This window comes from Macrobrachium nipponense, chromosome 10 (assembly GCF_015104395.2).
Source record: "Macrobrachium nipponense isolate FS-2020 chromosome 10, ASM1510439v2, whole genome shotgun sequence".
In the NCBI taxonomy this organism is placed as follows: domain Eukaryota; kingdom Metazoa; phylum Arthropoda; class Malacostraca; order Decapoda; family Palaemonidae; genus Macrobrachium; species Macrobrachium nipponense.
In genome coordinates this window covers 56,993,423-57,019,596 of record NC_087204.1, presented here as the reverse complement: position 1 = coordinate 57,019,596, position 26,174 = coordinate 56,993,423, and the positions used below count along the sequence as shown (strand labels likewise).

The window sequence follows — 26,174 nt, the reverse complement described above, 5'->3', positions numbered from 1 at the left end:
AGGCAGACAGTTTTAAGGAACACTGTCATTGTCTGATGAAGAGAAAGAGGGGGCCTCCAACCTAGCGCAGATGCGCTAGAGGCGAACAAATCGGACAGATAAGAGTGTCCGATGTGGGCATCGCCAGACATCCTCCAGACTCTACCAAGCTCGAAGCTCTAGCAAGTGGAGAGGAGTCAGCCAGGCGCCAGACGCCAAATTGTGCCAGTTTGGAACCAGGCGCGAAGCTACTTCCAGGCGCGAGGCGCCAGCCATGAGTCAGGCGAAAAGCGCCTTCCAGGAGTTAGGCGCCAACCAAGTGTCAGGCAGGTGCGAGGCGCCAGCCAGGCTCGAGGCGCCAGCCAGGCGCGAGGCGCCAGCCAGGCTCTAGGCTTCATCCAGGAAAGATCCATTTCAAAGGAAGCCCTGGTCTTCTTTGAAATAAGTGTGATCGCTAAAGCCCTTCATGAATAACTTGATGATTCCTTCAAACAGCTGAGAATTAAAAGCGCTTGAAGTGCGAGCTTTTATGAATTCTTGTTCGTTACATAACAATATGTCGTGAAGGACATATTAGCTGTAACTTACGGGAGATGCAACTCTGTGTTGACTTCCCTTTGCACGAAGGAGGTCAAGTTGACCTGCGAGAGATCCTTCTCTCTTGGTTTTACGTGTCTACGGATACGTTGCTGGGATAGGGAGCCGACACTGATCCTTAACTAAGTGAGTTAATTTTTATGTTAACATAGTTTTTTTTTTTCTTTGGTTTGTTTGAAAGGAGTTTGGGGATAGCTCTTTTCAAACTAAGCACAAACCCTCGTGTTAGGATCAGGTGATCGGGATCGGTGTTGTGCTCCTTAATTATGCCCCTAGGCATAGGTGTATTGTCATGTAAGTGGATAAGACCCCATTGACAAATGACCATTAGATTCTGTCGAGTAAGTGGATAAGACCCCATTGACAGATCTACAAGAACTCTTAGCCATAGGTCACATCCTCGCTGAGGCTCTTGAGACGAAGCAGACTACTAGCAATAGCTAGGGAAGTTTACCCTTCGTGTAAACACAGGACCAAGGCCAAGGTTTTATTTATTTATTACCTACAACGTATGTTGTTTACCTGTCTAATCAGTAATTAGCTGTCTCTTACCCTCCGCCAAAGGTGCCAATCAGCTAAGTATATATCTGACAGGGAAGTTGAATGTATGAAAATGATATTGTTATTGTACAATAAAGTTTCATACATACTTACCTGGCAGATATATACGATTGAATGGCCCACCCAGCCTCCCCTCAGGAGACATGTGGAAAAGAAAATCTGGTTCTAGAAGGTATGGTTCCTATTCCTGCCACCCAGCGGCGGGGCGGTAGATCACCTGACCTACCTACCTGTAGCGTGTGCCGCGAAATTCGAATTTCTATCGGGGACGACGGAGTCTATAGCTAAGTATATATCTGCCAGGTAAGTATGTATGAAACTTTATTGTACAATAACAATATCATTTTTCTATCATCATGGCAGGGGCAATTTTCTCCTGAACCAAATATGAGAGAATCTTCCTTTCTCTTCTGTCTTTATTTTGTTAATAACAAATCTCAATTTTGAGTTTAGGGAGCACAAAGGTACTCATTTTTGTATAGGAGCATACCTTCATATCTGAAGGTACTCATAGTTTTTACTTTTGAATTAGGATATGGCTTTTTGACTCAGCACAGGAATCACTGGTACTCTGCGAAATAGTCTATGAGAACCTTGTACCCTGCTATGGGTTCAACATCTGGTGACAGTATGTACTTACCTAGAGGGATCACACAGCAGGCAGGGATGTTCTGTGGATGCTTACCTACTGTTATGGTGGAAACCCCCACAGCTTCCCCACATCTCAGAAGGTGGTCATCGAAGAATCTGACAAAAACATAAACGTTACCGTGCCACCTGGCAGGGAACAAGTAATTACAGACCATCCACCTGTGTCAGCCAAATTTTATTCTTTTGTTTTATAAAAGTAACTTAGTAAGTAATTATATAGCTAACAGTTAGCCTCTCACAGCATCCTATATTCAAAACATTCGCGTGTAAGTGACGGCTGCAAAGCATGGTGACAGTTCCTGCCCACTGCAACGGGAGCTGGCAAGCGACAGAAGCCCACCGCATCCTTCTTATTCATGCTACGCATCCAACAAGACGTCATTATTGCTTCCCGAGTACATGTTGCCACTTTCTCATTTGCTTGCTGAAGTCGGTGATGTACCCGCTTTAGTTGTTTTTTTGTTAGTTGCATCGTATTGGTTGGCTTTACCTATATTAGTTTTTCTCTTCTGTTAGCTCAGATTAATAATATGTCTGATTCTAGTAGTACTTCCAATCTTTGCTATTGTAGTGAAGGCTGCAAGACTAAACTGACTAAGATGTGCTGTGATGCACACACGAGGTGCATTAAGTTTAGAGGTCAGGTGTGTTTGAGAGGAGCTTACATCTGATGAGTGTAAGGAATGGGATGATAGTAGGTGAAAGTTTTTGGAGTCTCACCATAATAGGTTGGAAAAGAATAGGATCTGCAAGGTGGCCTACTCCCACTCCAGTGCTCAGCTCCCATGCTTCTGAACCCGATGCCATTGCCAATCTAGAGTCTAGGATTAGCACCAAATTTGACAATAAGTTTAATCTAGTGTTAAGTTCTGTTGTAGAGTTGGGGGCTTCTCTTAGAGTCCTCATGGACAAAGTAGAAAAAGTGAGCAGTGATAAAATGCAAAGTGAAGTGTCAGTGAAGGAAGTAGTTGCCTGTCTTGTCGGCTCTCCTAGATGAAAGTCACTGTCCTGCTCCCCTACACCTGGGAGTAGACATACTGGAGGGCCAAGAGAGGCTGATGGGGTTTGCCCATGGGCTACCACCCCCTCTGTCAGTCCTGTTGTAAAGTCCCAGGATATGACTGACTACCGTTGGAAAGGCATGTCAGTGGATATGCACCGCTTATCATCCAGCTCCGATTTGGAGTCTGATCCTGGGTGTTGTAAACACTACGGGAACGCATTCAGGCCACTGAAAAGGCGTGTGCGTGATTCGGCTCTTGAGTCCCCAGTGCCAGTCAAGTGGCATAAGGAACTCAGATGACCTCACCCTTCCTTTGTGTAGCTACGGGGTTGACCCTTTAGTTTTGCTCCAGTTCAGTTACCTTCACTTCTGTGGGACTCACCTGTGCTGCCATCTCCCAAGGACTCCAAACATCAGAAGCTCTGTGCTAGGCACTCGTTACCTGAGCTTTCGGATAGGTGCGCTCCCATCTCCAGCAACCCCTGTAGGGGGTTAGTGCCACCAGTGCACCTCATTTGGTGCAATGTAGGCATTAGTTAAGGTTCTTTGCAGCGTCCCTTCAGCCCCTAGCTATGGCTACTTTCAATCCTTTTACTGTACCTCCGTTCATGTTCTCTTTCTTCCATCTTACTGTCCACTCTCTCCTAACAATTGTTTCATAGCGCAACTGCAAGGTTCTCCCCCTGTAACACCTTACAAACCTTTTACTGTCAATTTCCGTTTCAGCGCTAAATGGTCTTAGTTGTCCTAGGGCTTGGCACAATGCCAAAAATTTATATAAATCAAATCAAATCATATCCAGCAACTGCGCCCACCTGGCTCATGCACCACCAGCTCTCACTCCCATTCTGACTGCTCTCGCTTCGCACCTGGCCCACCTGCACCTGGCCCTTCCTTGGAGCTGCAACTCAGACCCCCACCTACTTCAGGACTCGTATCCCATCAGCAACAGCAGCCCATTGTTGCGGAATCAGATGACCCTTCTCCCATCCTGAGTTTCATTGGGAAAGCTCCTCCGTTGGAAGTTCCCTCTAAGATGGCTGATAACCTTTCACCGGTTTCTTCGGAGGACGAGGATGATGAGGGCCAGGACTTACTCAGTAATCTGCTTACAAGCCCTTACTGCATTTCCTTTTGGAGGGCTATCTGGGGTTCTTCACTTCTCCTACTCTAGCATCTCTTGCCTCCTCGTTCCTGCTGCCAGAGTCAGCAGGAACTCACTCTCCTTCCCAAGATGGTCTTTTCCACCTCCTCCAGGAAGGCTCTTAAGGTGTTCAAGGAGTGGCTCTCGATGAAGAGGGAGCAAGGGAAGGTGACGTTCGCTCATCCTTCTGTGCACCTCATCAAGAGGTATTGTAGGCCTTATGACACCGGAGAAAGCCCCTCCCTGGGAGTTGCTGCCTCCTCCCAAAGGGACTTCTCTAGTCTCATTGACTCGTCACGCTGTGCAGCCTTCGCCTCAGCCTGAGTTTTCTTCTCTTCGGCGGAGCTGGACAACCTCGTCAAGAGCTTATTTAAGATGTTTGAGGTGTTCAGCCTCCTCAACTGGATGGTAGGCGGTCTGATCAAGAAGATAGAGAATGCCACAGAGATGGTTGACTCCGTTTCTACAGATCTTTTGAGTGTGCTTTCATTTACGGACAAGGCCGTCCAAGATGGTGTGGCTCAACTTGCATTGCTCTTTACCTTCGGACTACTGAAGAAGAGGGATCTTTGGTGTTCTTTTGCGTTGAAGTAGACTCAGGACCTCCTGACTCAATCATCACGTGCCAAGCCTTCTGCATCAGCACCCTTTCGTCTGAAGTTCATCTCTCCTCTCCAACAGCACCCCTTTAGTGTGAAGAGACCCCAGTCTCTCTCTAGATCCTGATCCAACCTGCACTTCCACTCGAAGTCCATCAAGAAACACTCCATCGCCAAGTCTCAACCAAAGAAGTGAATAGGAAGTCCTTTGTGTCCCAGTAGGAGCCAGGCCCTTTGAGGAGAAGTGGTCTCACAGAGGAACAGAGCCATGGGTCTTCAGGGTATTAAAGGAGGGCTACTGCATCCCTTTCTCGGAGACCTCTCCTTACATTTCCTCGCCCATTGCATTGACGGCTCACTCTAAAGAATCAGAAAGACACTTGGCCCTTTCAAGGGAAGTATCATCCTTCTTTCTCAAGAAGGCCACAGAAGAAGTAGTACTAGAGGTCTATTCCCAGGGATTTTACAATCGACTGTTCATAGTTCCCAAACTGTCAGGGGGCTGGAGACCAGTACTGGATGTAAGCACTCTCAATCGCTTCATAGTAAAGACCAAGTTCAGGAGGGAAATGAGCCAGTCATTCATCTGGGCAATTGGATGATCACCCTAGACATGCGGGATGCTTATCTGCACATTTCAGTCCATCCAACGTCTAGAAAATACCTAAGGTTTGTCTTCCAAAGGATGGTCTTCAAGTTTCAGTCCCTCTGTTTCGGTCTTTTCACAGCACCTCAAGTATTCTCTCGAGTTCTCTCTCTTCTCGCAAAATGGCTTCCTCGCAAAATGGCTTCACCAGGGAGGCATCAATATCAGCTTGTATTTAGACAGCTGGCTTCTCCGTTTGCTGTCGAAGGAACAGTGCACGAAGGACCTTCTGACAATGCTTCATCTCTCCCAAGAATTGGGAATCCTGCTAAATCTCCAGAAGTCCCAGTTGGTACCATCTCAGGAGATTCTTTATTTGGGGATGATTCTCAACTCTCAGACTTCTCAAGCTTTTCTGTCCCCAAAGAGAATAACCAACTGCACTCACTAAATCTCCAAGTTCCACCCTCTCCCATCATGCTCAGATCATCAGTGGATGAGTCTGCTGGGAACGCTTTCTTCTATTGAGGCCTTCGTTCCGTTGGGCAGGTTACACTCGAGAAATCTTCAGTTCTTCCTCAAGACCAACAGTGATGGGAAGACTCAACCCGGACTCAACGATTTTTCCTATCACACATGAAATAAAATCAAATCTTGAATGGTGGCTACCAGAAAGAAGATATTCACAGAGGAAATCCTTTCTTCCCCCCCAAAACCCGACCTGGACTTTTACTTGGATGCTTTAGATCTGGGCTGGGAAGCCCTCCTAGGGTCTCGGGAGGTCTCTGGAACTTTGTCTCTAGAGAAAATGAAGCTCCACATCAACATCAAGGAGTTGAAGGCCATTCACCTGGGCCTACATCAGTTATCGTTCATGTAAAACAAGACGGTGGTTGTACATGCAGACAACATTACAGCCTTGTCTTACATCAAGAAACAGGGCACGCACTCCTTTTCTCTCTGTCAGATGGCACAAGAGTGGGCTCATCAACATCATGTATCACTCATCACCTGCTTCATTCCGGGGAAATTAAATGTCCTGGCAGAAGAGTTGAGCCAGAAGAGGCAACTGCTTCCCACCAAGTGGATGCTGGACGACAGAATTTCCTCCAACCTGTGGAGATTGTGGGGTAGACACCTAATAGACTTATTCGCAACGCAACATCAAGGAACAACTGCCTTCCTCTCTTCATTTCCCCAGCCCCGGACCCTCGGGCATGGGTGACGGACGCACTGCTGATCGATTGGTCGGACCTGGATCTATATGTATTGCCTCCCTTCAGCCTGATTAAGGTAGTTCTGAACAAGTTCGTCTCCCACAGCAATATCTCAGTGACTCTGGTAGCTCTGTTCTGGCCCAAGAAGGAATGGTTCCCAGAACTTCTAAGTCTTCTGGGGAACTTCCCGCGACTGCTCCCCCAAAGACCGTGGCAACTCAGACAACCGCATTTCAGAAGGTACCACCAAGGGTTGTCCACGCCCACTCTGACAGGCTTCAGACTGTCAGGAAACTTGTCAGAACAAAGGGATTTTCAAGAGCAGCTGTGGAAGCTATTGCAAGGTGCTGACGCCAGTCTACTAGCAATATCTATCAGTCAAAGTGCCAGTCTTCCATAGATGGTGCTTCAGACATCACATGTCGTCTTCTGAGACATCTGTTACCCAGATCACTGATTATCTCCTCTAAGAACCTCTAAGATCATTTCATCCTCTACAATTAAAGGATACTAAGCCACGCTTTCCTCTGTGTTTAAGCGTCGTAATCTGGAGCTTTCTACGGATCAAGATCTTCATGACCTCATGAAATCTTTCGCCCCTTCCAAGCAGAAGTCGACAGTGGTTTCCTGGAACCTGGCCATAGTATTGAAGCAACTTACAGGCCCTTCTTTGGAACCCCTCAAGTCTGCCTCTCTCAAGGATGTTTTACATATAACACTGTTTTTATTAGAGTTAGCTAAGGCTAAACGCATGAGTGAGCTACACGTGATTGATAGGAAAGTCAGATTCTTGCAAGGCGACGCAGTCTGCTCCTTCAACATGGGCTTCCTAGCCAAGAACGAGGATCCTAATAAGCCATGGCCTTGGTCTTTTCGAATAAGGAACCTAACAGGTATCATGGACTTTGACAAAGAAGAGAGAGTTCTCTGCCCAGTCATAGCACTGAGGTGTTACCTGGAGAGAATGGAGAAGATCAGGGGATCCTCTGGTGTTTGGTCAAGAATGGCCTCTTGTTCTTTATCATAGATCTAGTATCTGAAGCTCATTCCCAGGTACAGGAGGGATCGCTTTGTTTGCTAAAAGTGAGAGCTCATGAGGTCAGAGCTGTGGCCGCCTTTCTCTCCTTTAAACATAACGTGTCTCGGCGATACTTCAATCAACATTTTGGAGGTGTAGTAAATCGATATTCGCGTTACATTATTTGAAGGAAGTAGAAATGGTGTTAAAAAATTGCAGTACCCTTGGCCTGTTGGTGGTGGCTGGCATAGTATTGGGTGAGGAAGCATAGGAGAGACACGATCTCTATCCTATCTCTTTTCTTTGGGTCAAGGATGTCGAGTTATGGGGAATCTGGGGGTTACCTGTACCTGGAGGACCCACCAGTCGTTTGGTTGGTTATTGTCTATTGTGTTTTTGTGTAATAATGTAAGGTGACAAATTGTTTCTCTGGTCTTGTTACTTTGGTACTGTGCCCAGGGCAAGGGGCATGAATATTTTGTCTTGAGTCTTTTCAGCGGTCAGGCAGATCACCTGCTGCAAGACTCCCCCCAACGTAGAGGCGACTCCTGGCTCACTGCCACGCCACTACAGGTTAAGATGAGTACCACCAAAGGCAGCATCTCCTGCTGTAGCTCTCCTACCAGGTAAGTAAGTGACAAACACTGAGCAAGTGTTAGCCATTCCTCTAGTTCTCAATATAACTTTCTTTGAATGCATTGAGTTAATTTAGTCCATTCATCCCAACCCCCTTGCAATGAGGGATTCAGCTAAATAGTAATTACTTGGTAAGTTACTTTTATAAAAATTATATTTTTATAATAAAATTTAGTAATTACCAAGTTATTACTAAATCAGAGCCCGCCCTCCTCCCCTCTGATTTTCGTGAACTTAGCGGCAATAAATAAGAATGATGTGGTAGGCTTCTGTCGCTTGCAGCTCCCGTTGCGGTGGGTGGGAACTGTCACCACGCTTTGCAACAGTCACTTGCACATGAATTTTTTAGGATACTGTGCGAGGCTAATCATTAGCTAAGTAATTACTTGGTAAGTATATTTTAAAACTTCATTATATTATAGAAATATAATTTTATTTTGAATGTTGTTCCCATCTAATGGTGTGAAGATTTAAGATAACTTTAACAGTATCCCAATAATTTATTTTATCGTAAATATTTTTGTTTCCTAAAAGTGAATTTACAGTCAAGAATGATACAAATTTTCTCTCATAGACTGGCCCCAACCCTCATATTTACCATGCATCTAGTCTTTTCTTTGAAAAGCTTGGGGATGATACATTGTCTCTTGAAGGTGGGCCTTTATTACAAGTTGGAGTAACTAGGACAACTAGTCTTTGTTCTCATTAGTACACAATTGAGTTTGTGTAAAATAAAATTTTTGCTTTTGTTTAGAAATACCTCCAAAGCTTTTTAAATAATTGTAATGTTTCCTGACAACCAAGTTCTCAATTTATATTGTGTTCTTGTTTCCCAACCCTGTAAACTGGGTTAGTTTGACAGTAGAATAGCTCAGGAACTGTAAGTTAGCTTGTGACTTTCCTTAATCTTGCCAGTTCACCATCAGTGTATTACTGTATCTGACTGATGGTACCCCAGTGGTAATTGTATCAATTTTGGATGGTCCACTTTTTCAGTGTATGGGCTTATAAAAAAAAGTGTACCAATAATATATATATATATTTTTTTTCTTTAATCTTTAGTTTTATTGAGATCTGAGTGCCAGATAATTCAGTTGTTAATGTTTAAGAATTTAAAGTAGTACTTTACTATATCACATATATGTACAGTATATTTAATTGAAAGGCAAGAATACTTAGTATGGATAGGGATAATTTATCAAGTAGTATCTTGTTAATTGGTTGTATGGATATTTCTTGTCATTACTGGAATGTTTGTTACTTGTTAATTGAAGCATTTTCTTTCTTTAAATAAAGCTTTTCAACTGGAGTATTACATCATCTCATGGGGATGCCAGAGTGAATCTTGAAACATGGAGTCAATGGCAAGAGTTAATGGTGGACGGAAAGGAGACACCTGATCCTATTCCTACAAGATTTGATTGTCATTACTTCAACTGCTTTAATGTTTACCGTTGTGGTCGAGGGGGCCACCAGCAACTTTCTGTGTAAGTTGGGTTTGCTTCCTTAATGATATTATTTCTGTCTGAGAATTATTACTTTGAATGTTTTATTTTTGGAATTATTCCTTAAATGTTTGTATAAATTTTGTTTGTTCCTACACAATGTTTTGCATTTAGGACTTTGCAGGACCCACCCTGAACTGCAGAATATTGCCAATGAAGTTTTACAATCAGTGACTTTGCATATAAAGTGGGCTTAGCAGTCTGTAAAAAGATAACAATAAAAACAAGCTTGTCTGTACACACTATACATACTTTTGGTCCTTTAGAAAAGGGATTGCTTACTGTGAAGCTGGAACACAACCGTTAAAACTTGAACAAGGTGGTTAAGGAGTAAATACTGTCCAGTAAGCGGGGAGACCCTCCAATCTGGATGTAAACATTCCACTTTGCTTTCGGCCGTCATGCGATGCAGACGTGCTTTCATAAACTCTTGCCTGACTGTTGTTAAACTCGCTTTTCCCGGTGTGATCTTTTCTTTTCTCCTTTCAAGGATCCTCTGAAGTAACATAACATTCTCCCTTCATCCCCTTCCTGTTTTATGTATGGGATGGTACTCTTATTCACACTGTAAGTGGCAGCTACAGGGGCATACCCTTTCCCTTCCCTCAACATTTCCAGAAGTGCTACCTTCTCTTGGAGCGTCATGACTTTCTCTGGCGCTTAGGCTCTTTGCCAAAAGCCTTAGAAGGAACAGTGTGTTTAGGAGGCATCATAGGGCACAATCCAAAAAGATATGCAAAGACAGCACCCATACAAAACGCACGAACATTAGGGGAATACACACTGAACTTGGAAGTTTTGCAGAGACGCTGGGACATTTCACGTTTTGTATACAGTACTGTACTGGGTACGGCGCATAACAGCATTTATATTTTGTGCATCATGTACAGTATGACCCCCATAATCATTGGGATTAGGGACCACAACTAACCTTGTTAAGCAAAAATCCATGTCCAGTTTTTATCCTCTAAAAATCGTAATACATAATTGGCTATTTAAATAGTTCAGACACCAAAGACCCACCTCTAAAATTGCTTTTATCTGCCTATTTTAATGGTTCGAACACCAAATATACCTGAAACTATCATCCTAAAATCCTTTAATATAATTTCAGTCATTCTTACACCATTACCCTTAAAAATATATGGCTTAAAACTATGCATGAAAACTACACTCGAGGCCCCTACATTCAGTCACAGCCATTTTCTCTCATATAGTATTGAAGCTGTTCTGTTTTATTTTTTCAGATAGGTGAAACATTGGGAATTCATAAGTATAGTTAAATACTGTACAGTACTTAGGTATTTAAATATGTATTTAAAAATTACCAAATTATAAATGAAATCAACAGTAATGAAATATTCTCTTATGTTGAAAAAGAAACCCACAGATCATGTTGAAAAAGAAACCCACAGATCTTCAGAAGAAAACTGAAAGAAGTTTTTGTTTGATTCTCTTTTATATGTACATGCTACAATGGTTTATTTATTTTCAAATATTAATATCAATGTAAATCCATTATGTTATTTCACGTGTTAAAAAGATCGTCCCAACATTTGCAATGTTTACTTTCTGAGAATCAGCTGATTAAGGCTTACTACTACCAAAAGAATTGAGAAAATAATTTTTTGGTTGCTAAAAGAGACTAATGTATTAATGGAATTATTATTTTTTTATTTTGTACATAAAAGTTTATGATACAGTAAGTCATATTTCATTGAGAGAGAGAGAGAGAGAGAGAGAGAGAGAGAGAGAGAGAGAGAGAGAGTTAAATAAATCTTAGTTTACCAGATCACTGAGCTGATTAACAGCTCTCCTAGGGGTGGCCAGAAGGATGAGATATTTTTATGTGGCTAGGAACCAGTTGGCCTCCTAGCAACGGGACCTACAGCTTATTGTGGGATCCGAACCACATTATGGGAGAGAGAGAGAGAGAGAGAGAGAGAGAGAGAGAGAGAGAGAGAGAGAGAGAGAGAGAGAGATACTGTCAAATGAAAATAGTATAGTAATTAGTGAATATTGCTCTATGAAAAACTTGCGAGTTAGTGAATTTTCTGCTATATATTTGGAGATAAGTTCCACAGAAAAATTTGTAATTAACTGAAGCTGCAATTGCTGATCCACATACATTGGACCTCCTTATTCCAGGCAATGCACACCAGACCTCCCCCCCCCCCCCCCCCCCCCCCCATGCAAATACTGAAAACCCCTCAGAATTGCTCAGAACTGCCTATTTTCTTAGTTCAAACACAAGAAAGCCCCTTTATAAATGCTTTTACCCAAATATTTTAATAGTTTTATCACAAAAAATGCATTTATTCATGAAATTGATATAAAAATACAGTAATTAGTGAATTTATCTCAGCGAAAAATACCAGGAATAGGCGACTTTCCCAGTAATAATGGGTAGATATGGTCCATAGAGAAACCTGCAAATAGGTGAATCTGCGAATGTAGAGAACATGAATAAAGGGGCCCCACTGTACTGTACTGTGCATACTATACCTTTTATTGCTATTTTGCTGTGTTGTAAGTTTATTTTGAAATTATATTAAAGTGTTTTAGGATGATAGAAGAGCATATCTAAAATACATGGGTTGTTTGTAGAATGATGGGACTACCTCTGAACAAAATGTTAGGTTTTTTATGTCTGCAGAATCTGTCCCATCATTCTGCTTTCATTTTACTGTATTTTTGTGACTAAATACAGTATACGTATGTACCTTTTTAATAATAAAAAAAATAATTTATACTAATTTTCAAATAGTAGTACCTTGGCATACGTAAGTCCCAGCTTACAAAAAATTCAAGTTACCAAAGCAAATACGAAGATTTTTTTGGCTCTACATACGAAAATAGTTCGAGTTACGAAAGGTTGTTGCTCTAAAGTCCCGAGATTCGCCCGGACCGCCGATAACAATTTTAAAACTCACGCGCCGCCAACTGATTAGACTCGCACCATCCTCCCGCTCTCCCATTGGTTCCTGATGCTAGTCACCACCATAAGATCCTGCTCTCCTATTGGTCAGCATCTCTCCCATCGTGCTCTACGTAAAGGCATCCTTCGCCCACTGCTTTGCACCAGCGTTTGTGTACGCACGCGGAATTTGTTCATTCTATACAATTTCGTTTATTAACATAAATTCGTGTTGTGTGAGATCTTTAGTACATATACAGGCAGCCTGCAGTTAACGGCGCAATCGCTCAGCTGTGAATCGTTTTACGGCTGTCAAAAAATATTCATTAAAAAAATAAGGCATTTAAAACTTTTTGTAACGGCTAATTTAAAATGGTGCAAACATTGCGACAATTGCACGTATGATTTTTTCGGAAGAGTTACCGCGCGGACGTAAGGAAAAAGTTTTTTACATAAATTCACCATAAATCGAAATATTGTGCTAGAGACTTCCAAGTTGCAAAATAAAGGTAAATGATTGAATATTACTAAAATATAAGAGTTTTAGCTTACAATTGCGTTTTTCGATCATTTCGGTAGTCAAAGTTGACCGAAGGTTGAAATTTTGGCACATCGTTATTTATATGAAAATATTTCAAAAATGATAAAAGCTACAATCATGAGTATTTTTTTTGTTGTATTCTACATGAAATTGCACACATTTTCATATATAATACTTTATGTAACGGCTAATTTGAAATAGTGCAAAAATTGTGTCAACGTGACTAAATAATTTTGAGATATGTCACTGATACTTTTTAGTGCGATAAGAAAGAAATTCGCGCTTGCGCGCCTGCGTAACGATTGTAAACAAAACAACGCCTTGATCCGTGAGCTCTCAGCATCCCCCAAGGCACATGATTCAAAAGTTTACGTCTGGTAGGCATATAAGTATTTTTCCGCGTATTTTTAAAAAACTTTTCTATGTCGATGTAAATTATGTCCAGTTGGCACCCGACAATTTATCTCGACGTAAAATATGTCCAATAGGCGTTTAAGGGTTAAAACAATAATTTTAAGAAAAATTTTATTTTCCTTTCATAAAAATTTTTTTGTTTACCAAGCTTGTACGGCCAATTCTCTGCTACTATTTCACCGGCCGACGCAGGTCGAACCCAGAAAAGGGATTTTGACAAAGGAAAAATATATTTCTTGGGGAAGACCTGTGTCGCCCGGTGAGCCCATCCCTCTCTTTTCCTTTTTCCTACCCTTTAGCTGGCCCAAGCTTGGGTGCGTATTTCAGGAATGAGGGTTTCTGGGAGAGGTAGTAGTAGCAAGCGGAAGGTAGACGTTGTAACGACACCTCTCTAGAGAGGGATATTGAGAGAGGAGACTTCTAATTGGCAAAGTATTTGTGGTAGTGGCTTCCACTCGCCCCTGTGCTATACCGACACCCAATGAGGTGAGCGAGCTGGGGGTAGTAACTCCAGCATTCCATATGGCTTTTTTCTCTGGTATATTTAGTAGTTATTTATACCTAGAAATGAGTGCTATAGGAACATTTCACCAGGCGACAGAGGTCTTCCCCCAGAAATAGATTTTTCCTTTGTCAAAATCCTTTTTTTCATGTTCTTTCTTGTGAGCCGCCGCCATGCTGCTCTTCCGAAAATGTCGAGTTAAAAAAAAGTGCAAATTAGCGATCGATTTGTTGATTTGTTCCGACACGAATACAAACCCTCGGTCCTTTAACAATAGGAAGTAGCTAGCGGCAGCTGGAACGGTCGTAAACTTCGAACAAGGGGAGAACGGTAGTTAACTGCTTGTCCGACAGTGCACGCGCCCACGCGCCTGAGAGGTGAAGAATCACATTTGCTTTCGGCAGCGGGTGTGAAGGACGTGTTCGTCATCGCTCTCTGCCCGCTTCATCGTCGTATGCTTTGTTTATATTGTGTTTTCTACTAACGGTTTGTTTGAGTTGGAAATGAAACTGTAAGTACTCTGTTTTAATTTTCATTACTTAACCCTCTTACGCCGAAGCGGTAAAAAAAAAATTGTCTCCCGTGTGCCGGAGCTGTTTCAGAGTGAGCGCGGAAGCGGAAAAAATATTTTTTTCAAAAAATCACAGCGCGCTTAGTTTTCAAGATTAAGAGTTCATTTTTGGCTCCTTTTTTTGTCATTGGCTGAAGTTTAGTATGCAACCATCAGAAATGAAAAAAATTATCATTATCATATATAAATAATACGATATATGATAGCGCAAAAACTAAATTTCATATATAATTGTATTCAAATCGCTCTGTGCGCAAAATGGTTAAAGGTAACAAGTTACTTTTTTTTCGTTGTAATGTACACTAAATTGCGATCATTTTGTATAATAACACATTGTAAAACAATAAAAGCAACACAGAGAAAATATTATCACAAAATAATGCATGAATTCGTAACGCACGGACGTAAACAAATATTTTTTTCAAAAATTCACCATAAATCTAAATATTGTCCTAGAGACTTCCAATTTCTTTCAAAATGAAGACAAGTGATTGAATATTACTATACTGTAAGAGTATTAGCTTACAATTGCAGTTTTCGACCATATCTGACGAGTTGAAGTTGACCGAATGTCGAATTTTTTTATATATATATATTTTTTATATGCAATTATTTCGGAAATAAGAAAAGTTACAACCTTCAAATATTTTATGTTTTATTCTACATGAAATTGCGCACATTTTCATATATAAAACTCTATGAAATGCCTAATATGAAAAGGAGCAAATATTCCGAGAATGGAACGTACGCATTTCGGAGATTTGTGGCGGAGAATCCGCGCGTGGAGGGAAGGAAAGTTTTTTTTAAAATTCACCATAAATCTAAATATTTTGCTAGAGACTTATAATTTGTTTCAAGATGAAGATAAATGACTGAATATTACTAGAACTGTTTACGAGTTTTAACTTACAATTGCATTTTCGACCATTTCCGTAGAGTCAAAGTTGACCGAACTTGGTTTTTTTCTAATTTATTGTTTGGATTTTTATAAGAAAGTAATTTCAAAAATGAGAAAAGCTACAACCTTCAATTATTTATTGTTGTATTCTACATGAAAATAAAACCTCATGTAACGGCTAATTTAAAATGGTGCAAACATTACCACAATCGCACGTATGATTTTTTCGGATGAGTTACTGCGCGGACGTAAAGAAAATGTTATTTTTTTCATAAATTCACCATAAATCAAAATATTGTGCTAGAGACTTCCAATTTTTTGCAAAATGAAGGTAAATGCTCCAAATATTAACTAGAAGAAATTAGCGTTTTATTCTTACAAATTGCGTTTTTTGACCATTTCGGAGAGTCAAAATTTGACCGAAGGTTGAAATTTTGGCAATTATCGTTATTTATATGAAAATATCTCAAAACTGATAAAAGCTACAACCATGGGTTGTTTTTAGTTGTATTGTGCATGAAATTGCGCACATTTCCATATATAAAACTTTATATAACAGCTAATTTTAAAATGGTGCAAAACATTACACAATGCATGTATGATTTTTTTCGGAAGAGTTTACCGCGCGGACGTAAGGAAAAAAGTTTTTTCATAAATTCACCATAATCGAAATATTGTGCTAGAGACTTACCAATTAGGTTGCAAAATTAAGGTAAATGATTGAATATTACTAAAATATAAGAGTTTTAGCTTACAATTGCATTTTTTGACCATTTTGGTAGAGTCAAAGTTGACCGAAGGTTGAAATTTTGGCAATTATCGTTATTTATATGAAAATATCTCAAAAACTGAACCCAACCTAGCCAAAGTAATGTGTGTTAACTACGGCTTCAGAGTTTAAGAAGTCGCCAGTTGTCAGCGACTCCGCACAGAACTAAATTAAGAGCTCTTCCTAACCATTTTCTACAGGATAGGATGAGTAGTACTTCTTGCCCCAAGATTGTGTCTGCAGACACGTATGGCCCTAGCGAGCAGCAGATCTCATATGCCATCTTCACATCTCGCAGGGAATGTGAAGTGAACCCAGAGTTTGCTTCGCCTAAAAACATTGGTATCAGGATGTTTTTGCTGAGTACCTGCTCTGATGAAATGCTTCCGAGGCCGCAGCCCTCCACCTCGTGAGCATTCGGGGGGGGGGGGGGGGGGAGAGATAAAAAGATTTCAAATCTTTGTGCAAACACAATGAAAGGAGGCATTTTTTGAAAGAAACTCCTTAACCCTAAAACCAGGGTGGTACTTCGATATGGGCAAGTCTGGTCTTTTTCGGAAACACTGCAGATTGCCCGATTGACTTCGACTTTCTTGATTTTAAGTAGATAAAACTTGAGAGACCTGACAGGGCACAGGACTCTCTCTGGCTCCTGCCCACTAACTTGTGCCATCCTTGCTTCCAAGATCCTGGCCCAAGGACAAAAAGGGTTTCCATTCTTAGGCCATAACGAAAGGCTTAGAGAGCACACCTCCTTGTGTTCTCTAAAGCCAAAACTTGTGACGATGGCTTAAAATCTCACTAACCCTCTTTGTCGTATCTAGGGTGGTTAGAAGAAGGCCTTCCTGATCACATCAAGAAGTTAACAGGCAGGAGAGGTTCGAATGCTTTGACATCAAGAACTTCAGACTACGTCTAAGTTCCATATTGAAAGCTTCGATCCAGAAATGCACAGTCGTACTAAAGTCAGGTGAACGACCAGTGACCAGGTCAGACGAATCAAGGACAGCAAGGCTGTACCCTGAAGACCAAAAGGCACTATTCTTAGCTGAAGGATGAGTGTCTGGACTGCCTGGGCGATTCAATCTAAGCAAACCTTGGGGTGTATCAACGCAACCCAACGTCGTCCGCAATCGACTTCGTCAATAAGAAACTCAGGGCTACTATATGTCGCCTGATCTCGCACGAGTGTCTGACTCCGAGAAAACAGGCGAGACAAAAAGTAGATGGTGAGCTAGAATCGAGATTCCACAGACCTCAATGATCGTGAAGGTCTTTTTGGGGGGTTTTTGTTTGTTTGACAGATGCAAATCTGTTCCAAACAACATTCTCTGTTGTCTGTTCGCACTGGCAGAATTTTCAAAACTCTCGGCAACGCTAGACCACTGGTAGTTCAGGTGATCTCCCCCACTTCCCGTGGCGCTGGTATTGGAACTATTTCCGTTTTTCCTCAGATTTTCTCTGAACCCTATCTCCTGAGGGGAGGAGGGTGGGAATTTAATCATATATACCTGCCAGGTAAGTATGCACAAAACTTTATTGTATCATAACAATATCATTTTTATGCATGACACTTACCTGGCAGGTATATATATAGCTGATTGACACATTTGGAGGTGGGTCACAGACAGCAACATCGTCATAATTCAAAAATTAACTAATTTTAAAATTATTTATTAAGTTCCTTACCTGCTAAGGTAGCTGACTTCGTAGGTCCTGCCTCTTAGCCTGCTAAACCTTAGTAGCTCTCAACTAGGATGTGACCTGTTTGTTGAGAAAGCTAACAACAAGGGTCTGACAACTGGACGGGACCAATTTGTTGACAGGAAACCCTAGCCCTCTCTTACCAGGGGCATTCATGCTAGAATAAGTTAGACCACCTGAACCACACACAAAGCTAACGTAACACATTACACTTCACATACTGAAGAGGAAATAAACCATATCAGAACAAACCATTAAAAAAGGAACACCACTTAATTAAAATACCTAGCATGTTAGTAATCTATCGTTGCTGCCGTCGATCGAGATGATTCGTACGGACTTTTGCAATCCTGTAACGAACCTCTAGATGATCGTTTACATTCTACGCCTGTCGTTATAATAGGCTCTTTCTTTCCGTAAACTCCAGCAGAGACCGAGAGAAGATACTTCTTAAGATATGAGAGAGCTGTGGAATATCAGAGTTGATGTGGACCACTGGTTCCAAAACTCGTTTTCGAGGACTAAAGGGACGACCGAATTGCATTTACTTCTTTCAGATTAAGATCCAGGACATCTGAAACACTATCCAGATGTACGGCACCTTCTTTCTATCATGACGCACTGAGAGATGTTCAGAATAATTCCTAGATCTTGAATAATATTTCAGTTTTTTCCCGGTAGGAAAAAACTGTGGTTCTGAATTGCAGTCTATTCGGGGAAAGAAACTTCTTCAGGAAGGAAATGGTCCCCAGCGAAGCTCCATCCATTCCCTCCCCGAGTATGCTTACTTCCCTATAACGGGCTCGCGCTTTGCCCAAGCAGGAGAGCATATAAAAGTGCAATGTTGCGGTAGACTCGCAGTTCTATACCGTGCGGTAACGAGCACCGAAAGGATTAAGAGATAACTCTGTTGAACATAGTAAGGCAAAACTAATGCAACGTTTATCATTCACGTAAGAAATCCCCTCAATCTTAGGTTAGGCTAAAGTCCGTGATTGTAGGACAGAGATACAGTTAGTCAGTCAATACCGCAGGAGAGACGTAACCGCCAGCACAGAGATACGGTTAGTCAGTCAATCCCGCAGGAGAGAGAGACGTAACCTGCCGCGCATGACAGCGCACGATCTGTTACTGGCTCGGTTGGAACTTGGACAGTCAGACACAGCAGCAGCCAGCAGCTTACGAACGTCGTCTCTTAACTTTATGTCTGGGTTGCCAGCTACCCTATTCTATGAAGAAATAGGTCCGTTATTTTTTGAACAAAAGAGACTCTCAAGCTGGTATATTTAAGCGAAACAGAAAACGCTAAAATATATAGATGCGTTTGTGTCGTCAGAACACTACCATACAACGGTAAAAGATAAATCGGAAACTCCTGGAAGGCTGCAGGAGTGACGATTAAATGTCCTTAAAATAGTAGACAATAGACCTCTCAGTTGCCATCCGAAGATGGTAACTACAGCAAGCGTGTATGACTTGAACCAACCAGTAGTAAAATAACGCAAGGCAAAAAAATTTTATTATATCACAATAAAGTTTGTTCATACTTACCTGGCAGACATATATATAGCTGAATTCGGAATACAGCTACATACATATCTGACAGGCAAGTTTCATGAACAAAACTTAGAGAATCGAAGCGACAGCTCAAGCTTCTTAAGATACTGGACATAAGCGTTCATTGAGAAGTCTACAAGTCTATTTTTCTTGTACGAGTCTGCGAATGAGGAAGGAGAGCTCTTCCGAACCTTGTCCTTATTCGCTTACGCAATATCAAGTTAATGAGATGTTTGTCAATGAGAACTAACCCATTAACGGTACAGAGAGATATTTTGTCAATGAGGGGAGACCCACTTACTTGACAAAACGATAGTATATTGTCAATGGGGGAAAGTCACTGAATTGACAAAACGTAATCCAGGAAGTCGAGCTTTTATTTTATTTTTCGATTCCCGTCTCAAACAAGGAAGGGACAAGAATCCTGTTAAGAGACTGGGCTTACGGTAGGTAGAACGACGATGCTCAATCGGCATGGAAGTCTCGACTAGAAACTAACAAATCTATCATCTGAAAAACCCTTTCAGATGGTCTCAAAAGCTTTAAATTTATTGGCAGTATGGCAAAGGAAGTCCTGTCTTGCGCTTTCCTGAAGAGCGTCCTTTTGATGAGTGCCTTTGCAAGAGTCCTACTGAACGTTGCCGAAAATCCTGACGTTCAGGACGTCGAGCCTTTACATAACCCGTAACTGTCTTATCTCAAAGTCTTGACTGAGGTAGAGAAAACGAGATCTTCCCTTGAGCTTTCCTTAACTCCATCCACCTTTGCGAAAAGCAATATAATATTGACAGAGACCTCTTGAATTCACGAAAACCCGAGGTCTTGCTGGGTTCGAAGACGAAGTTCTGTTCACTTTCTTGAGGCTCAAATCTTAAAACAAGAGCTTGAAGAGTTCAAACAGAAACGTTCTGGTGCGCGCTCGGCGTCCACTGGCGAGGACGCTCGGCGTCCTGGTGCGCGCTCGGCGTCCTGGTGCAGCGCTCGGCGGCCTCACTGGCGAGGACGCTCGGCGTCCACTGGCTGGTGAGTGTCGGTCCATCCGAGCGTCCTGTTCAAGCCGATCGTCCAAATAAGCGTGCAGAAAAGCGTCACGCTCCTGACAGGCGTCAAAACAAGCGAGAGAAACTGCCTTCTTTTTCATATTTCTTGGTGAAAGAAGTACACGTGATCAGGCAACTTTCGCCTTCTTACTTCTCACTGAAACACATAACGAGGGAGAGGGGACGTGAAGCGTCCTCTTCTATAAAGCTTCTTAGAGGGCGCGAGTCCTTCCGAGAGCTCCAACCCTTGTGCGGGGAGGACGCCTCGGAGGACGAGAAGCAATCCTTCAGGATTCGTGCATGTGCAACGCACTTGGCAGTCTGGGGATTTTCATCAGAAACTGCCGAAGGACACGCCAGATCGGTGGGGTTCCCCTGTAACACCCTCCTTCGGCTTTCGACATGTCCTCTCCCTTGGTTCTGGGAGTTCGACAGAGGTCTAGACCTAGAGGCGTTATAAGGCCGATCTGACGCACCCCTCCACTACCACAAGGGGCACTGTCACTGCACTTAGCCACTTCACTATTGCTCTCTAAAGCAAGCACTTTCGATTCTAAGTTACGAATCGAAATAGTATAAGAGAAAGGGCAATAACCTCCCCACAGACACTGTTTTAGGGCCCGAAGGCAACATTACAGGTTAGGCGTAACAAAAACAGAAGTAGAACTCTTCACAACAATGAAGGAGAGCGATCACCTCTCGCAGACTAGTCATAACCCGTAGGCCATACTACAGCGTTAGGCAAAATAAAGTCTACCGGAAGGTTATTGGCAGTATCACTACCCTGACTTTTGTAATTGATTAATTGCGTACATACTAAACAAACTTTTCCTTACGGAATTAGACACATTACTGATTAACTGCGTACATACGAATCATACTTTTTCTTTACGGAAAAAATAGACATTGTTTACTGATTAATTGCGCCCCCCAAGTGCGGAACTACCGAAGCTTCGGTAGCCACACCCTATGTTTGCAGACAACACCCTCTGAAACTAGCCTAACTAGATTCAGATATCTTATGCAAAAATGAATCAAATTCAAATCAATTTAAGATAGCGTATGCCTAGCCACAAATCCAAGTAAATAAATTAAAAGACAATTAGGATACTTAGCGGCAAATGAAGTTTCCAAAATCCTAAGCCGGAGGTACTGAAAACAGGTGTTTTCAGTACCGGCGACAGAAAAATTTATGAATAGAAAATGGGAATGGTTCCTGATACCTGCCTCCCAGCGGCGGGAATGGGTACTAACCACCTGGCCGACCACTGCGTGTGTCGGAAGTTTTTAAATTCTGTCAGACTTCAGAAAATACAGCTATATATATACCTGCCAGGTAAGTGTCATGCATAAAACTTTATGTAACGGCTAATTTAAAATGGTGCAAACATTACACAATCGCACGTATGATTTTTTCGGATGAGTTACTGCTCGCGGACGTAAAGAAAATGTTATTTTTTTCATAAATTCACCATAAATCGAAATATTGTGCTAGAGACTTCCAATTTTTTTGCAAAATGAAGGTAAATGCTCAAATATTACTAGATATAAGCGTTTTATCTTCCAATTGCGTTTACCATTCGTAGAGTCAAATTTTGACCGCAGGTTGAAATTTTTTGGCAAATTATCAGTTATTTATATGAAAATATCTCAAAACTGATAAAAGCTACAACCATGGTTGTTTTTAGTTGTATTGTGCATGAAATTGCGCACATTTCCATATATAAAACTTTATATAACAGCTAATTTTAAAATGGTGCAAACATTACCACAATCGCATGTATGATTTTTTCGGAAGAGTTACGCGCGGACGTAAGGAAAAAGTTTTTTCATAAATTCACCATAAATCGAAATATTGTGCTAGAGACTTCCAATTAGTTGCAAAATTAAGGTAAATGATTGAATATTACTAAAATATAAGAGTTTTAGCTTACAATTGCATTTTTTGACCATTTTGGTAGAGTCAAAGTTGGACCGAAGGTTGAAATTTTAGCAATTATCGTTATTTATATGAAAATATCTCAAAATGATAAAAGCTACAATCATGAGTATTTTATTGTTGTATTCTACATAAAAATGCGCACATTTCCATATATAATACTTCATGTAACGGCTAATTTACAATGGTACAAAAATTATGTCAAAGTGACGAAATAATTTCCGAGATGTGTCACAGATACTTTTTAGTGAGGCAAGAAAGAAATTCACGCTTGCGCGCCTGCGTAACGATTGTAAACAAAACAACACCTTGATCCATGAACTCCTAGCATACCCCCAAGGCGCGTGATTCAAAAGTTTTAGGCTGGTAGGCCTATAAGTATTTTTCCGCGAATTTTAAAAAAACTTTTGTAAGTCGACGTAAAATACGTCCAGTCGGCACACGGGAGACAAAAAATGTCGACGTAAAATACGTCCAGTCAGCCTAAGAGGGTTAATTATGGGTCAAGATGGAGCTATCTCCGTAGATGCGGCGGTTTCCGCTCTTTTCATGAAATTGATACCCTTGAATCATGTCTCGGTGCCGAGGGCGGGAGCGCCGAGTCATGTATTTTGGGCGAAAGTGTGTAATTAAAATGTAAGTACAGGCAGTCCCCGGGTTACGACGCTTGGAAATATGTCTTAAACTATTAAAAAGTTATGAAAACCTTACTTGTAATCCTTTGGTTACACTACATGTTGTTTCCTGTAGTTTTATGTACAACCTGGAGTTATTTTCATAAAAGAATGCTGGTTCTTGAAGGTAAAAACTATTGTAATCCTCTGGTGACACTACATTCTTGAAGTTTTATGTACAACCTGGAGTGATTTTGCCAAATCTTGAGGGCTACAAGAACAGCTGATTACTATTTACGTATCATATAGACTAATTAAAGTAAACGTATCTTTAAATAGGCTTATATATTAGTATCAACAAAACATTTCCTGCTATGAGTCAGAGGCCGTTTAATGAAACAAACACTTCTCTGTCCTATCTGTTCAGTCTCTCTCTCTCTCTCTCTCTCTCTCTCTCTCTCTCTCTCTCTCTCTCTCTCTCTCTCTCTCTCTCTCTCTGATCAAATTACACTGGAACTTTGACATACGATTGCCCTAATATACGAATGTTTTGAGATACAACAGAAAATTTGCGAAAATATAAGCTTTGATATACAACGAAATATTTGAGATACGATTTTGCGATGAGTGTTAGTTGTATAGGCGACGATAAATGGCGTTCAGTCTGTTTGTTTGTTGGTGCTGCATGTTAACACGTCGTAGTTTAGTTCGTTGTATTTGCGCCTATTTTTCGTGTTATTTTGTCTATTTATTATTAACCATTGGTCTCAAAGCTAAAGACAAAGCAGGTGATAAGAAAAAAACCCAAGAAAATTATTTCGATGGAAGCAAAACATGAAATTATAGCAAAGCATAAAACCTTCCAAAGGCATCACCATTATTTCTAAACTACAAACTGATAAAATAAAAAAAAAATTAGTTTAGCAATGTTATTTCATTTGTGTTTATTACGTAGTTATTAGTGTACATACGTAAATAAAAAGAGAACAAATCGTTCCCTGCCTCCCTTCCTACCTCCTCCCCCTGCTGGCCTCACGTCACTCGTTCGGTGGTAAGTAAAATTCCTTTCTTTTTTTTAATTGATTTTATTAACATTTATTATCATTTATCACATTGCTATGTTATTTTATCATTATGTGTGTTATTACTCGTTTATTGTGTTTTAAATTGTGTATATTATATGTAATTTAGCTTGTGTTTAGGTGTGGTTTCATACCGCTAGAACGGATTAATACATATTACATTATTTTAAATGGGAAAAAATGCTTTGAGATACAACTGTTTTGATATACGACGATGGTAACGGAACAAATTAAATTCGTATGTCAAGGTTCCAGTGTACTGGATAATGTCTCTTTGGATACTTCGATTTTGCCAAATCTTGAGGGCTACAAGAACAGTTGATTACTATTTTACGTATCATATAGACTAATTTAAAGTAAACGTATCTTTAAATAAAAGGCTTATATAGTATTAGTATCAACAAAACATGTACTCGCATGAGTCAGAGGCCGTTTAACGAAACGAACACTTCTCTGTCCTTAACTCAGAGCGTCGGAAGAGACTCTCTCTCTCTCTCTCTCTCGGTCTCTCTCTCTCTCTCTCTCTCTCTCTCTCTCTCGTCTCTCTCTCTCTCTCTCTCTCTCTCTCTCTCTCTCTCTCGTCATAGTAGCCATCTTGCTTGGTGAGACGTACCCGCGTGAAGTCAGATTAATCAACAGATATCACAAGTTTAACATACGACTAGAATTTGAGAAATATCTAGAAGTGTTCGTGAACTATCGGTGATAAGATTAGTGTGAAAATAGTAGGATAAAGTGTCTTCTAAGTTAGTTTAACAAGTGTAATACTGAAATCAGACAAGATGGCAGTAAGTTCCAACTGCGGGAAGAGGTGGCGTAATTAGCTTGCTTGGCGGATTCGCAATACGATGAGGTAGCAGGAAGGGAACTGGCATTTCTCATCTATGAAATCAGCAACAGTCCTAACCAAAAAGATACAAAAGCATTCATAGATATATTAGAAGGATATAATCCTTCAAACTGGAACAAATCTAATGAAAACATCTTGAAAATAATTGAAGAAGTTCCAAATAAAATCCAAGTGGTCAAGAGACTCATAAAGAAAATATACATAAACCAACATATTCCGACAAAGAAAATGAATAAGGTGAATCTTGTGAATATCCTAATTGATGCATTAGGAAAAAGAATGCCAAAAGCATGCAAACTGTGTAAGGTTTGGTATAGCATAGTCAAATCCACAAAACCTAATCAGAAAATGTGCTGCATGCAACATTCCGACCCATCCACAGTGTGCTGAGGTAATGCAAGATTTGAGAAAAGATACAAGAATTTTTGTTGTTCAACATGTCTATCATGGATAGACAATGTTATTAAATCAAGATTGAATGTACAAATAGTTGAGGATGAAGAAGAAGAGGAAGAAGAAGAAGAAAAAGAAGAAGAGGAAAACGGAAGAGAAGTAAACAAAAATGAAATGACAGAAAAAAATAAGGAAAACAAAGAAAGAACAAGATAAAAGTATGGATGCAGAGATACTCATTGATACTACATATGAGGCAATAAAGCAGCATACCTACGAAGAAATAAATACGATATGACAACAGAAAAGGCAAACAAATCCCGAAGAGGCTCTACCCAGATCTACACAATGACGGGAAAGAGAAAAAATAGACAAGAAAGACAAAATCTGCAACCTTTTGGAAAGAGGGAAAAATTGCAGATTTGGAGAAAGATGTTACTACAAACATCCTAAGGTATGTCAAACTATGAAATATATGGTAAATGTGCATACTTAGATGGCTATGGGGATGATTGCAGAGATCTGCATCCAAAAATATGTAAAAACCTAAAAGAAGGAAAAGGATGTAAGTTCGACAAAAAATGCAAATATATGCACCCTGTAGCCATGAATCATAATCAAATAAATAACCAACCAAGTAATAAAATCCAAAATAAGAAAGAAACAAATAAAGAGAGAAATCAAGAATATCAGGTAAAAGAGAAAAGCAAACCACCAATGAGATAGCAGAGGTGTCAGCAAAAAATTTCAAAGCATCAGCTCCGAAATTCTACTCAAGAGATAATAACTGTATTTTCTGGGCTCAGCTCGTGTCGCTGCGCGAAATATCCTTTAATCTATTTATTTCTAGGGTAAATGTACTAACACATACCAGAGAATAAATAAAT

The 26,174-nt window shown here is 40.7% G+C and overlaps 1 protein-coding gene across 1 annotated transcript in view; it reads left to right on the top strand.

Moving 5' to 3' along the window:
- The window catches only part of LOC135223631 (exostosin-2-like), a gene marked incomplete in the record, with an annotated part of 647,541 nt that overhangs the window by 122,273 nt on the left and 499,094 nt on the right, over positions 1-26,174 (top strand). Inside the window, 1 exon segment of the mRNA XM_064262245.1 lies at positions 9,288-9,478. Within this exon segment, the coding sequence (XP_064118315.1) occupies positions 9,288-9,478 (191 nt within the window).